This window comes from Lates calcarifer, linkage group LG14 (genome assembly GCF_001640805.2).
Source record: "Lates calcarifer isolate ASB-BC8 linkage group LG14, TLL_Latcal_v3, whole genome shotgun sequence".
Taxonomy (NCBI): domain Eukaryota; kingdom Metazoa; phylum Chordata; class Actinopteri; family Centropomidae; genus Lates; species Lates calcarifer.
The window spans coordinates 7,565,270-7,579,490 of record NC_066846.1 but is presented as its reverse complement, the minus strand read 5'-3'; the positions used below and the strand labels follow the sequence as shown (position 1 = coordinate 7,579,490).

At 39.3% G+C, this 14,221-nt stretch overlaps 2 protein-coding genes across 2 annotated transcripts; both read left to right on the top strand.

The window, feature by feature from the left end:
• The first annotated feature begins 1,184 nt into the window (after positions 1-1,184).
• LOC108902237 (uncharacterized) lies at positions 1,185-3,514 on the top strand. The gene is made up of 4 exons (XM_018704003.2): positions 1,185-1,410; positions 1,494-1,594; positions 2,055-2,207; positions 2,339-3,514. Exons 1-4 carry the CDS (start codon positions 1,248-1,250, stop codon positions 2,789-2,791), a joined length of 870 nt encoding a protein of 289 aa, XP_018559519.1. The 5' UTR covers positions 1,185-1,247; the 3' UTR covers positions 2,792-3,514.
• A 5,366-nt stretch (positions 3,515-8,880) lies between these two features.
• Positions 8,881-11,877, top strand: LOC108902243 (uncharacterized). Its single transcript, XM_018704014.2, has 4 exons — positions 8,881-9,522; positions 9,635-9,735; positions 10,172-10,324; positions 10,456-11,877. The coding sequence occupies exons 1-4, from the start codon at positions 9,432-9,434 to the stop codon at positions 10,906-10,908; spliced, it is 798 nt and encodes a 265-aa protein (XP_018559530.1). The 5' UTR covers positions 8,881-9,431; the 3' UTR covers positions 10,909-11,877.
• Positions 11,878-14,221: the final 2,344 nt, after the last annotated feature.

Sequence of the window (14,221 nt, the reverse complement as noted above, 5' to 3'; positions counted from 1 at the left end):
CAGCTCTTTCACTTTCTGTTTGTCTTATAGCAAGCTGGTATAAAACAATTTATCAATCTCATTGAAAAAAAAGCATTTTGTTATAGAGCTTTTTTTTAATTATTATTATTGTTGGGGTTGTACAGGTTCTACAGTACACCACAAATAAGAAAATAAACCCAGATTGTCAGCAGAGCAAAACAGTGGACTAAGTAAAGTGAAACAACAAAAAATGCAGCTTCTGGGAATTCAGAGCCACCATTTTGCATTCACACTATTTCTTGTAAACTGCAAAGAAAGTGAAAGTAATAAAAGATAAATAAACAAAATATCTTGCTGCAGTCAGTGTAGGTGACTGTGTGAAATTGCTGCACACCAAAGCTCATTAAGGTCCAACAGCTCTAAGGATCAGGGCAGGAGGACCCTGTTCACTGGCTTTGTAGATTGAGGAACAATATGTTGTTAGTTTAAGAGCAGATTTCCAGTGAAATGTCCCTGCATGTTTAAAATAATGACTGTGTCTGTGCAATCTGAGCTTGGATTACACTTTTATGTCTATAAAGTGCATCTTTTAGGTTAGTTGAGACTCAGCAGAAGAGGCAGTGCTTGCAAGAAAGTGTTTTTGTATGATTATTTTCTAGTCCTGCATCTTTAAAAACAGTGCATTGTGTTGTCATTTCTGAAGTCATATTATGGACACTCTGAAATGACAGGCTTGAAAAATATTGTGTGCCAATTATCCTACTTCTTTGATGTTATGTTGCTTTTGATTCAATCTCAGGTTGATTTGGACTCCTAACTTGAAGTTATATGGTCTCCGTTTTAGGGTAATGTGGGTTTTGACAGCAGCATTGCATATTACATTATATTTTATATTATTATGTCTTTTGTTCAAATTATGATTATTTAAAACCACCAAAACTAGATATGTATTGTTTTGTTTTAGACACATGAAAAGTTCTCACCTCATACAATACGTTACAAAACTTCAGCTCAGGACAGCAGGACAGTGCTCCCCCCACGCCGCAAAAAAATGCTCAGAAATAGCTCGAATAAGACAACAAAGAGGCCAAGGCGTTGACATGGCGTCCAAATTCCCCAGATAATAAATACAAAGCCGGCAAGCTACGCTGCGTTCACGTGACTTCGTTTAACAGCCGGGGCGGGGGAGTCACTGAAGGTAACGCGCAAAAAATAGAAAGTGCAGTCAGGGTGACACAGGAAGCCTCGGCGTTATTATTTCCCGAGTTCGCAGGAGAAATTAAAACATGGGCTCAAATTTAACATCTGATCAGTCGATAACAGCTGATCAAACGATAACAGCTGATCAGTCGATAACAGCTCATCGGGAGATATCAGCTCATCGGGAGAAGTGTTACGACCCTCGCGACTTGACACTTACTTTTGTTGATAGAGAGGATGAGTTGGACTGTAAGTATGTACAACTTTTATATGTGCATTATACTGTGTGGGCTGTGTTGTGTAACCGCGCGTTTTGTTTGTGTGTTCCTCAGTTTTGTGCGAAGGTTTCAGGTCTCGCAGAGCGTTGATGTCCTGTGGACACGCTGTGACCCCGACGTCTCTGACCAACTGGTGTCGCAGGTTGTTGGAACAGGTGGGCGTTAAAACCGGACATTTTCACAGCAGAGGTTTAGACATGTTACAAAAAGCCTCTCCACGATCATCTCTCATACACACACCCTCTCAGCTTGGGGGTCTATTTAAGCTGCAAAAATTTCCCATCTCTCCCTTTGCCTGTCAATGACACCGCTGCCCTGCATCAGTATTGCTGCCTTGTGTCAGCCCCTTCACCACCCCAGCATCCACCTGTAGGCTGTGGTGGGTGGGTGTAGGATATTTGCTCATCACTCCCCAGTATCTCTATGTTAACATATTTGTGGGGAGTGAGGTTGAAGCTTAAGCTTAAGCTCATCTAAAGGTTCAGATCTGTGATGCTGACATTTTTGGCTGACAGCAGCACCGGAGAGTGGCTGTTATTGCAAAGTCTAAAGAATTTGCATTGTGTTTAGTGGCTTGTTTTGTTAATTAATTTACTTTTCTATATTTCAATAAAGGGTGAGAGCAGATTTGTGTGTGGAGTGTACGGTTGTAGTGCTGAGTGGTCTTGCATGGAGGTTCGTAAAATGGCTCTTCTGACCAAGAAAGAAACTGCGTACTTTGAAGCAGCCATGGCCTACAATACCAAGAATAACTTACAAACCAAAATAGTAAGTGTCTCTTTGAAACTGTGATATTAACCAGCTGCAGCCTATTTGGAAATTAAACATTTCTCTGCATGCTCATAAAATGTTGAAATTAAAAATTCCCCCTCTGTTTTCCTTCATCTGTCTTTACCCAGTGTCCTGGATGCAAATCTAATGTGGTCAGAGAGAACGAGTCTGATCTGAGAGTCCGCTGCTCAGTGTGCACAGCTAACAGAAGATGGCCTTATGAATTCTGCTGGCAGTGTTTGAGGGAATGGAAGGGTCGGGCTCCACGGTCAGACCGCTGTGACAATGACGGCTGCTGCGACCAGTCACTGATATTACTTCACACCTGTCCAGATATCACCTTTGAGAGTGTAGAGGTCACTGGCTGTCCCTCCGTCCGTGCCTGTCCCACCTGTGGCCAACTGTTGGAGCATAACAAAAGAAAATGCAAACATATCGTCTGTCCCCGGTGTAGAGTGGAGTTCTGTTTTGTGTGCCTGAAGCTGACAAAACAGTGTTTGAAAACAAGCAGGCATTTCATACATTGCTCCAGTAGTGTTGCCCCTAGACAGACCTCTATACCTGTGTGGAGGAGAAAATAATGTAAACAACACTATGTGAGTGCTTCAGTTTGTTTTGATGTGTTTTTTCTGCAGTAATACAAGTGCAGCATTGCTGTGTTTTTCATGTCTCTTTATCTGGTAAGTATAATATTTTTGTTTTGTTTGTGAGAAATGTCATGGTCATCATAACTGATGTTTGCCTGAAATATAAGGCTGAGAATGAATCTGAAGCATTTATCAATTCATAAATTTGAAATTAGGTGGCTATATGTCCTTCCATACCAATCATATCATTTAATTGTGTAGTGCTTCTTTAAGACAAACACATTGCTATTTATCCCCTGTTGTCTTTATGGCACAGCAGGTAATGTTTTCCTAATAAAACTTTGCTGTTTGTTCTCACCAGCAGTCTGTTATTCACATGACTTCTTGTAACTGCTGGGAAACTGAAAGTAACAAAAGCAAATCTTGGTGCAGTCAGTGAAGGTGACACAGCAGCCAGTGATGGAAATATGTGTTCAGCCTCGAATGAGCAGTTTCAGCATCATGTTTTAAGACCTTTTCCTTGTATTTCTTTGCAATTTGCAATTGCAAAACTTATAGACCTGTTTGATCATGTATATTAACAGCATTAAAATATCTGTTGTGTTTTCTCATACACTGTTTTAAAATTGTCATTTTAAATGGTTTCTTCCTTAATCTCTGTTCAGTGATAGTTAAGTGAATCCATTAATAAAGTTCCTCATTACATGAATACAGAAAGTCTATTTGATGTTTGACCTAGACACATGAATGTGAGTAAATTCCCTGTACGCTGGACAAGATAAATGTCAGTAAAATAGTAATATTTATCCACATATAATAGATATTTTACACACAGTATAGACATGTAGTCAAGATGGAAACTGGTCAATTTTGCCAATATAGGTACAGAAGTGTAAGAAGATCATTCACATGGAACAAAAATATATAGTCAATTTTGATTTAAAGGCCTAGAAGGAGCTGTAGCACCCTCTACAGGTCAATTTCAAAACAACACTTTAAAACAATGATGCGGATGACTTGTTTTACAACTGGAGAAGTAGTTTAATATTCAACAAACTCAGAAAATGAACAATCACACACATTTCAAAAGATCTTAGGATTAAAACACTTGCCCCTTTGACCCATCAGGCTCCAGTCCAATCACCAGCTGCCTACACCTCAACATATTGGTGTTTAAACTTGTTTCTGGCTGGTTTAGAAATAAAATATTGATACGTGCTTTTTAATGTTCAGCTGATCGGTCAGTGTTTTACTGTCAATTGTTCATCATTCTACAAGAAATACAATGCTATTCTGATGTTCATTCAACATAAAAATACTTTAAAGATGTAGATAAAAAGAATAGTTCTCCATGACATGATGTAGATAATAAAGGCTGTGCGCTTTAACTTATGAGTCTTCATATTAAATTTCCTGTCCACACTAAATGTCTTTATTACTTTCAAATCTACTTAAAAGTCAGATTGAATTTTGAAGTTCCTGAGTGCTCAAAGATGAGCTCCTACTTCATCCTCTGCAGTGATGGTGTGCCTCTCAGACAAGTCTCCATACCTTTACAGAAACAAGGACAGACCACAGACCACATTTTCATACTGCTCATGATGCATGCTCACAGTCTTCCTCCAGACGTTTCCTGTCCAAACACTCAGGAAATATTAAGTGGCTGAAAGGTGTATTCATTGCAGAGAACTTTGTAACTGAGAACGACTTTAGATTTGGCTTTGTCAGTTAGTGAATCCAGAGGCAGAAGAACCAGAGGAGCTGGGGTTCTTGTACTGCAGGTGATTGTTAATGGAAAGCAGGTGAGCCAGGAGCAGTGCCACACCTACACACACACACACACACACACACACACACACACACTGACAGACAAGAGGGAGGAGACCCAAGAGAAGACAGACAAGAGAAAAACACACAAAAAGAAAAACATCAACAGTATAACAGTTTATTAGGCACATTAGTGCACCTACTTATTCATACAAATATCTAATCAGCCAGTCATGTGGCAGCAGTACATGTAGATACAGGTCAGGAGCTTCAGTCAATGTTCACATCAAACATCAGACAGTGATCTCTGGCTCAGAGTGGGTGGAGCTGACAGAAAGGTTGCAGTAACTCACTTTTTATAACTGCAAGGACTAAATTAACACTATAATATACAATACACTGCTGTCAGAGAGACATAACTACACGATCAAAGAGGACAGGTTCTCTCTCACATTTGAAGGCCTCCTATGATTAGATCACAGACTTCATATTGACTTTTTACACAGTATGTTTTCCCTTCTTTTGTCTTACTGCATTACTCCAAGTTACTGTTTTCATCTATTTTAAAACTGTAAACTCTAATCTACTGAGTGGGTACATACATGAGCTTCAGTCTACCACATGTAGCATGTTGAAGCCTTAAAGGCCTGATCCTGCTCTTACTTTGCCCTTGGACAGACACTACCTACAAACATGGATGTGTTTCTATACATACACAATATAAGTATGTGGACACATTCCACACATGCACAACCTGTAACAGCTGGGTGTTTTAGATTTAAAACATCTTACGAATGAACAGGATGTGAATCCTGCAGTAACGGTGTGCGAACTGAGTCAAGAGCGTTCGTGAGATATGACACAAAGCAGCAGCAGGAGGAGGTGGTGGTGGAGGTGGAGGGGGAGGTAATGACGGCCTCCGTTGCTCTTTGTCCAGCTGTCTGTCATGCACCAAGCCCCCAGACCAGCTGGAGAACAGACTTGTGCTGGATTCCATATTCAGACAGTGGGCTGCAGTCATTGTCCAGCTTCTGGCCTTTGAAGGACAGCTGAACATCATCCACATTCAGCCCTACACACACATGCAGAGAGAGGGAGATAGAGAGTTAAAATATGTAATGAACATTCATCTCTCTTAAAATGCCAGTTAACATTTAGTTGATCGTGCAGCCATGACTGGACAACAAGTTCTCCACCACTCTCTGTTTTTATATTTCTTACCTGGGATGATTGAAAACTCCTTCCTCACTCTCTTCTTCAGCTCCTTCACTGTCGTGTTCTGCACCTGCTCCTTGGTGTTGGACAGGGGGATGTTCTTCATTCCACCTGGACACCAGTGCACCATAACTGATCCTTTGCTCATTTCTTCGTGTGTGAGGTTCCTTTCAGGTTCGCTGTCTTGAAGGCTATGACAGTAGAAGGCATTGTCTCTTGCTTATAAAGGAGATCCAACAATAGAGGGTGGATATAAACATAGTTGCACCAGTGCAGCCCATCAGTGTTGCTGTGGCCACTGGAAATCACCCACAATTCAAGCAGCAGTTGTTGGAATAAGACCAGTGATCAGCAGTCCTTCCACTTTCTGTTTGTCTTGTAACAAGCTGATATGAAACAATTGATCAATCCTGGTGAATTGTCTGGGTTTTACCTGCAAATTCAAAAATAATGCAACAACAAAAACACAAAACACTACAGTACTCAAACAAATAAGAAAATAAACTCAGGTTGTCAGCAGAGCATTACTGTTTAACAGTAGGCTAAATAAAATAACAATAATAAAATTATTAATAAATATAATGGGTGTGTGTGTGCACGCACACGTGTTTTGTTTTGGTTTTTTTTTGGTTGGGGCGGGGGGACAAACCCATCAACTTCATGTGATTTCTTGTAAATGCAAAAGAAAAACTGAAAGTAAGATCGATAAATAAATAAGACATCTTGTTGTATCCTTACATGAATACAGAAAGTCTATCTGATGTCTGACTTAACACATTTGTGTATAAAACATTTATTCACATATAACAGATATTTTACACACAGTTCAGAAGTGTAAAAATGTGATGAGCTGTGAGACCATTCACACAGAATAAAACCTAATCAAATTTAATTTAACAGCCCAGAAGTATCTGTGGCACATCTATTCTAAAATAACACGCTGATGACTTGTTGCAAGCAAGGAAAAGAGGTTTAATGGTCAACAAGGTCTGAAAAAAAGAACAAAATCACACATTTTTCTTATCATTTTAGGATTAAACAGTTGATCCTTTGACCCCTCAGGCTCCAGTGTGAGAACAGCACAAACATTCACATAGTCGCTTTCAAATACAAGTTATGGCTCTGGGTTTTAACAGAATATATCATGACACATTTTAAACATTCCTTTAAGTCTCTAAGACTGATGATATTTCATGAGAGCAGTTTAACACTAAGACCTGGAAAGTCCCGTGTGTGCATGGAAAGCACGTAAGTATTAACTGGTAGAATGGTACGGACCATGTCATGTTTTCAATATAAATACTGAAATGTCAAACAAGCAACGTTGGGGTACATTTTAGAGTCTTAAACCAGCTTTTCCTGAGTGTTGTTATAAACGGTTACACAAAATGGTTGTTATCATTTCATCAAACGAGTTAGTGTGAATATATTGATATGTGCTGGTCAATATTCATCTGATCTGCCACTGATTTGCAGCCATGTCAGTTGGTCACATCACTCTAGTGGACAGATGCTGGTGAAGAGGAGCAGGGGCTGGTCGTCTCAGTCTCACAGTCCAAAGGATTCAACAATATTTCATACACACAGATAATGAGTCTCAACCATTACATGAGGTGTTTGTTTTTAGGTTGCTTATAACAAATTTGAATGGTGAGTGAAGAATAAATTAAATTCTGAATAATTAACAGTGCACAGCTGTGTAACATATGCTGATTTATATAGCGAAGAGGGGACTGTGGGTAAAGCACTCAAAGATGTTTGTTTGGGCTCTGATTGTTCAGCAGGAAAGAGGAGATGATAGAGGGTCATTCAGTCTTCGATGCTCTTTGCCAAGCTGTCTAGCCTCCCTGAACCCTCAACACCAGGTGGACCACAGAATTGGGCTTGATTCCGTATTTAGACAGCAGGCTGTAGTCACTGGTCAGCTTCCGGCCGTTGAAGGACAGCTGCACATCATCCTCATCCAGCTCTACACACACAGTAGAAACACAGAGAAAGGGAGATAGAGAATTTAAATATGTGTCAGCCTTACATGAAAGATGAACATTCATATCTCTTAAAAAGCAAGTTGAATTCAATTATACGCTGACCAAGCAACCATGACTAGGAAGTAAATTCTCTGCTACTGAGCAACATTAAACTCTATTGTTATTGTTGGAAATTTATACATGGGCTTGAGCACAGCTAAACAGGACAGCAGGCTGAGTTATGAAATAACTCAAGGCCACTTACTTTTCAAGAAAAATAAATTATCGGAAGATGTTGTGACCGGAAAAACTACTTGACAAATTCACAGTGCCCCTTCATGGGCTGATCAAGATTCAATATACTGTTGTTATATATTAGCTAGATATTTTGAAACAACCAAAAATAAATGTTTTAAAAACATTTGGGAAAGTACATAGTTTCCACTACATGTTCAATCATGGCATTGTAGTTTCTTCTTTTATCTGTTTTAATCATATTTATTACCTTGGATTTTGAGAAGTGCTTCCATTGCTTTCCTCTTCAGTTGCTGTATTGTCACTTTTGACATCTGCTCCTCGGTGTTGGACAGGTGAATGTTCTTCATTCCATTTGGATAATGCAACAAAACCGATGCGGCCATGTCTTCGTGTGTGAGGCTCCTTTCAGGGTCACTCTCTCAAAGATTATGAGAGCAGAAGGCAGTGTTTGTTGGTGTTGAAGGTGGTTTAGCGTCAGAGAGGGGATGTCACTAACTGGAGTATGATAATATCAGCGTCTCATGTTGTGGTCACTGGAAATTACCCGAAATTCAAGCAGCAGCAGATTTTGGCACATTACCAGTGTTGAGCAAGTGCTGAGCATTACTGCTTAACAGTAGGTTAACTAAAATGAAATATGAATACAATATAGACGGGGAATTCAGACCAGTCAGTTACATGATTTCTTTTAACTGTGAAGAAGAAACCGAAAGCAACTAAAAACTTGAATAATAATAAAGCGTCTTGTTGCAGTCACTGTTGGCAACTGAAGACAGCTGTCTACCCAATGTTCCACTGGATAAAATCCCAAAAAGATAAAATGTTTGATAATTAGACATAAGCAGGGTGAATCATTAAACTATATGGTGGACTTTTTGGACAGATATTTATTGTCCTACAAGGGGAAATTATCTTTGGAGCAAGGCAGCTTCAAAACACATGCCAATAAGAACATAAAAACATAACAATAAAAAGCAATAGAATGAAAGAAAGAAAAGTGCTGGTACTATATGTGCTATTCAAACACTAGTCTAAGGAATGTCAAAAACAGGGAAAATGGAAACAAGACAATCAGGATAAGAAGAATAAAGAGCTAAGCTTTAAATCAAATCACCCAACTCTAAAATGAACAATTAGATTTTCTTTTTTATAAAGGTAAAGAAACTCTTCACTTGTCTTTTCCACTGGAAATTTAAAAAAATAACTGATAACATACCACTCATGCATTAACGTGTACGCAACATTTTGTACACGACTACAAGTGATGTTTCTATTTTTTTAATTCCACAGGTAAAACGTCCACGTGACTTCTTGTAAGTGCTGGGGTAAAGAGAAAGTAAAACACACACACACATACACAGAAGTGCAGTCAGTGAAGGTGACACAGGGAGCTGCAGTCGCAGGAGAAATCAAGACAGCGACGAGAGATGGATTCATATTTAATAGCTGGTCGGGAGAAGTGTTACGACCCTCGCGATTGGACACTTATATTTGTGGACAGGGAGGATGAGTTAGACTGTACGTATGTCCTTGGTCCGTCGATTTCAAAATTACTGGAAGAAGTGTATGAATGTCGTCTAAACATCGACACAGCCTACAGTGAGTGACTGCTTTGTTGTGTGTTTCTCAGTTTTGTGCGAAGGTTTCAGGTCTCGTAGAGCGTTGATGTCCTGTGGACACGCTGTGACCCCGATGTCTCTGACCAACTGGTGTCGCAGGTTGTTAGAACAGGTAGGTTATTGTTAATGAATGCTACGACCCACATTTCAAAAGCACTCATTTTCACCAAAGACATTTGACATGTCACAATAGCCAGGGGGCTTTGCTCCAAAATTAAGATTCCTCCCTCTCATGTGATGTGACTCACTCTACACAATCATTATTCTATACACAGCTGCAGAAATGTCCCATCTCTCCCTTTGCCGAGTGTCAGTATTGCTGCCTGTTGTTTCAGCCCCACGTGAATCCCATAGCGCTGGGTGCAAGATATTTGCTCATCACTCACCAATATCTCTATGTAATCATATGTGTTGGAGTGATGAGGTCAGATCCTAGATGCCAAACTCCAAACTGATTTACAAAGTCTTTAAAAAATTGCACAGTGTCTAGTTGCTCATTTCTAAAATGTGATAATTTTACTAATTTACTTTTCTATATTTCAATAAAGGGTGAGAGCAGATTTGTGTGTGGAGTGTACGGTTGTAGTGCTGAGTGGTCTTGCATGGAGGTTCGTAAAATGGCTCTTCTGACCCAGGAAGAAACTGCGTACTTTGAAGCAGCCATGGCCTACAATACCAAGAATAACTTACAAACCAAAATAGTAAGTGTCTCTTTGAAACTGTGATATTAACCAGCTGCAGCCTATTTGGAAATTAAACATTTCTCTGCATGCTCATAAAATGTTGAAATTAAAAATTCCCCCTCTGTTTTCCTTCATCTGTCTTTACCCAGTGTCCTGGATGCAAATCTGATGTGGTCAGAGAGAACGAGTCTGATCTGAGAGTCCGCTGCTCAGTGTGCACAGCTAACAGAAGATGGCCTTATGAATTCTGCTGGCAGTGTTTGAGGGAATGGAAGGGTCGGGCTCCACGGTCAGACCGCTGTGACAATGACGGCTGCTGCGACCAGTCACTGATATTACTTCACACCTGTCCAGATATCACCTTTGAGAGTGTAGAGGTCACTGGCTGTCCCTCCGTCCGTGCCTGTCCCACTTGTGGCCAACTGTTGGAGCATAACAAAACTCAATGTAAAAATGTCATCTGTCCCTGGTGTCAAGTGGAGTTCTGTTTTGTGTGCCTGAAACTCACTGATGACTGTTTGGAAACAAGTGATTATTCAGTACATTGCTCCAGTGGTGTTGCCCCTAGACAGACCTCTATACCTGTGTGGAGGAGAAAATAATGTAAACAACACTATGTGAGTGCTTCAGTTTGTTTTGATGTGTTTTTTCTGCAGCATTGCTGTATTTTCCACATCTCTTCATTGAAACATCCAGTGAACAATGTTCTTGTTTTGTTTGTGAGAAATTGGCAGCAAAATGTGACCATCATAGCTGATGCACACCTGAATTATAAGGCTGAGAACAGTGACATCTGAGTCTGAAGCATTTATCACTTCAGAAATTTGAATTTACCTGGAAAATATATCTTCTTATCCTTCCATACCAATCACATTTTGTTATTTGTTTAATTGTGTATTGCTTTCCTGTTCGTTCTTGTTAAAGTGAATATACATATATACAATTCATTTGAGTGAATGATTATTATTATTATTTCTGTTTCACATTAAAATAAGAATGTATCCCTGGATTAAAACAAGCAATGCTCTGTAAAACAGAACGACACAAAGACAAAACTTAAAATGCTGTATAGGCTGTTAGCTCTGTCATCAGTTGAGAATTAAAAATATGTCTGCGCCACTGTATTCTCAGCTATATTTCAGTGTGTCAGATGGCTATATGTTCAAATGATCACTGGAAATTACCTAATATTCCAGCTCCAGTCTTTGGTGTGAGACTACAGCTTCACATCCTGCTTGTTTTATCAAAAGCTGCTGTGAAACTATTTGTTTATTGCAACGCAAGTTTGTTCAAATGTAAATAGTTATGGATTATATTTTAGCACAGAAATGTTATTTAGTTGTAAATATCTGCCTTTTAAAGTATTTTATAACAACAAGGACAATGATGGCTGTGGTTGGATATCCCTATTTTTTATTAGTATTGTTCCAGATGTCACAGGTGCCCTCTGCTGGACTGTAGCATGAACTGCACTTGCTGAGTAATACAAGTTCCTATTCATAATACAACTGTACTGTTTGTGTTAATGATAGACTACAATCTAGTTATGGAGAAATAAAGAGGTGACAGAATTTCAATTGTCTCCTTCATTCTTGACTGGATGCACTTTGTGACTAAGGAAATTAGGAAGAGATGGCCTCAGTGTTGACTGCACTCAGGAAGTGCAGTAAAGTTTAGGTACAGAAAAGCAGAGGAGCTGATGTGAACCAAAATGACCACACAGGGTCAGAGAGCAGATGTGATGAAGATTAGGAGAATGAAGACAGGCCCTGATATTTAGATTGTCAATCAAAACACAGGAAGTCAGGATAGATAACTGTCACTCTTCAGTATACAATCAGTCACATACAGCACAGCAAAGCAAACCCAGATTCACAAAGATTATCTTCACATGAGAAAAATACTTAAAACCAGCTTAGTGTTGCTAAAAATCGTTACACAAAGTGATTATTATCGTTTGAACAACAGAAACCGGGAGATCTGTCTGCAAACATGTGTTTTGACCAACTATTAGCATGCAATTGATAATTATTAACTTTGCACGTAATCCAGTTCATGTAGGCTTTTAAAATATAACGAAACTAAACTGAAAGGTACCTGGTTCCAGGTAGAGTGTGAGGGTTCTGTGCAGTATCTTGTTGTTCTGGATCACTACATCGATCACCTCTGTCTTCTTCTGTTGTTTGTCGACCAGCACGATGTCTGGTTTTTAGCTCGGTTTAACTTCTCAAACACCTGAAGTGGCTGATAAGTTTCTCTGGACATTTTCAAACGCGGTTCCTCATTTGTAAAACAGGAAGACAGTTTACCTGCGCACATGCGCAGTGAGTGTAATCGCTCTAGTTCGTCTCTGATTGGAGGAATTCAAGGGGTAATGACATGGCACAGCTCCCTCCAGTCTCACCAAGGGAACAGATACAACCTGAGTAGATTTAAAAATAAGAGAGCGTTTCCATACTTCGGTTTTTGCCCTCTTTGTCCCCCATGCCGCCATCTCCCTTCCCCGGGTCAATCCCTCCTCCTCCTGGCACCCTGAGGACCACCATAATGACGGATCGGCGCTGGATTCCATATTCACACAGCAGGGCAGAGTCTTCATCCAGACTCTTGGTCGTGAAAATAAGCCGCAGATCATCCTCAGCTATATTCACAAATGAATTAAGACATCATTTAATTCTCAAAATGTAAATCTGGAGTGTCTAATATTGAACCTACAGATCCTATAAACATGAATTTGTGTTAAATAGATAAAAACTTATAGTTAATGTTAACTGTATGATCTGGACTCAAGTGTCAAGTAGCTGTTTCAGTCATGGACATGTGTGGGTCACATCATGTGTAATCCAAAGTGGTTTTACCTCCGTTGTTGTAACATCCTCTCTCTATCAACTTCTCTATTATCTTCTCCTTCAGCTGCAGCACTGTTATTTTCTTAAACTCCTCCTCAGTGTTACACAGGTCGATCGTGACCATGTCCCCTGTTATTCCATGTACCATGACCTGGAAACGCATGTTTGTGTTGTTCTTTTGCGAACTTGTGCCGCGATCTTCACTTGTTGCGGATTTCAGGACTGATCCTCGTGGTGTTCGCCAAACACGGAAACAGATGACAGGGATACGCGACAAAAACTAGTTTCACTTTCGTCCTTAAAGGAGAGGGAGAAGCTTCAGCACCAGCCTTTTACGTAAAGAACATTTAATATCAGTTGTTTTGATGTTTAAATCTCTATGATTGGTCTTTACGTTGTTATAATATATAATTATTCTACAACTAAAAGAAAAACATTGCTATTCAAACGTTACTTACACATTTAGCATAAAACATACGTGTAGATACAAACTTGATGTAGATAATAAAGTCTGTGTGCTTTAACTTGTGAGTCCACATATTACATTTCCTGTCCACACTACATTTCTTTATTACTTTCAAATCTACTTTGAAGTCAGATTGAGATCTGAAAGGACATGAAGGTTTCAGTAGAAACTGGCCAAGGAGCAGAATATGTTCTGTATAATGTTGTCTTTGAGCGATAGTTTTTAGACTGTTTTCCTAATCAAAATTAACAACTGCATCATTTAATACAAAACAACAATCGCTGATAACTTTTTATTTGTCACAGTTGATTGCAGCACATGATTGACAGCCCATAGTGTCAGAGTAGCAGGTTTGCGTGAGTCTTGTTACAGATGTAATGAAACTAACCTTATTTTCCAAACATGGATCGTAGCATAACAAGCATAAACATGAGGGAAAGTAAGGAAAATAAGGAAAAATCAACCATTCATCACTTAAAAATACAGATATTATCTCTATTATTTCATCACCTTCATGCCTCTCTTTTAACTTTGTTCTCACTCATTCAGTGTAGTTGAATATTTGACTCATTAACAAACATTATAAAGTGTATTTTGTAT

What these genes read in the sequence shown, in the direction of transcription:
- LOC108902237 (XM_018704003.2), top strand. Translation starts at nt 1,248, where the DNA reads ATGGGCTCAAATTTAACATCTGATCAGTCGATAACAGCTGATCAAACG. An exon ending in TAGAGAGGATGAGTTGGACT is followed by an intron (nt 1,411 to 1,493) that starts GTAAGTATGTAC and finishes TGTGTTCCTCAG; the next exon opens with TTTTGTGCGAAGGTTTCAGG. An exon ending in GTCGCAGGTTGTTGGAACAG is followed by an intron (nt 1,595 to 2,054) that starts GTGGGCGTTAAA and finishes ATTTCAATAAAG; the next exon opens with GGTGAGAGCAGATTTGTGTG.
- LOC108902243 (XM_018704014.2), top strand. Translation starts at nt 9,432, where the DNA reads ATGGATTCATATTTAATAGCTGGTCGGGAGAAGTGTTACGACCCTCGC. An exon ending in CAGGGAGGATGAGTTAGACT is followed by an intron (nt 9,523 to 9,634) that starts GTACGTATGTCC and finishes TGTGTTTCTCAG; the next exon opens with TTTTGTGCGAAGGTTTCAGG. An exon ending in GTCGCAGGTTGTTAGAACAG is followed by an intron (nt 9,736 to 10,171) that starts GTAGGTTATTGT and finishes ATTTCAATAAAG; the next exon opens with GGTGAGAGCAGATTTGTGTG.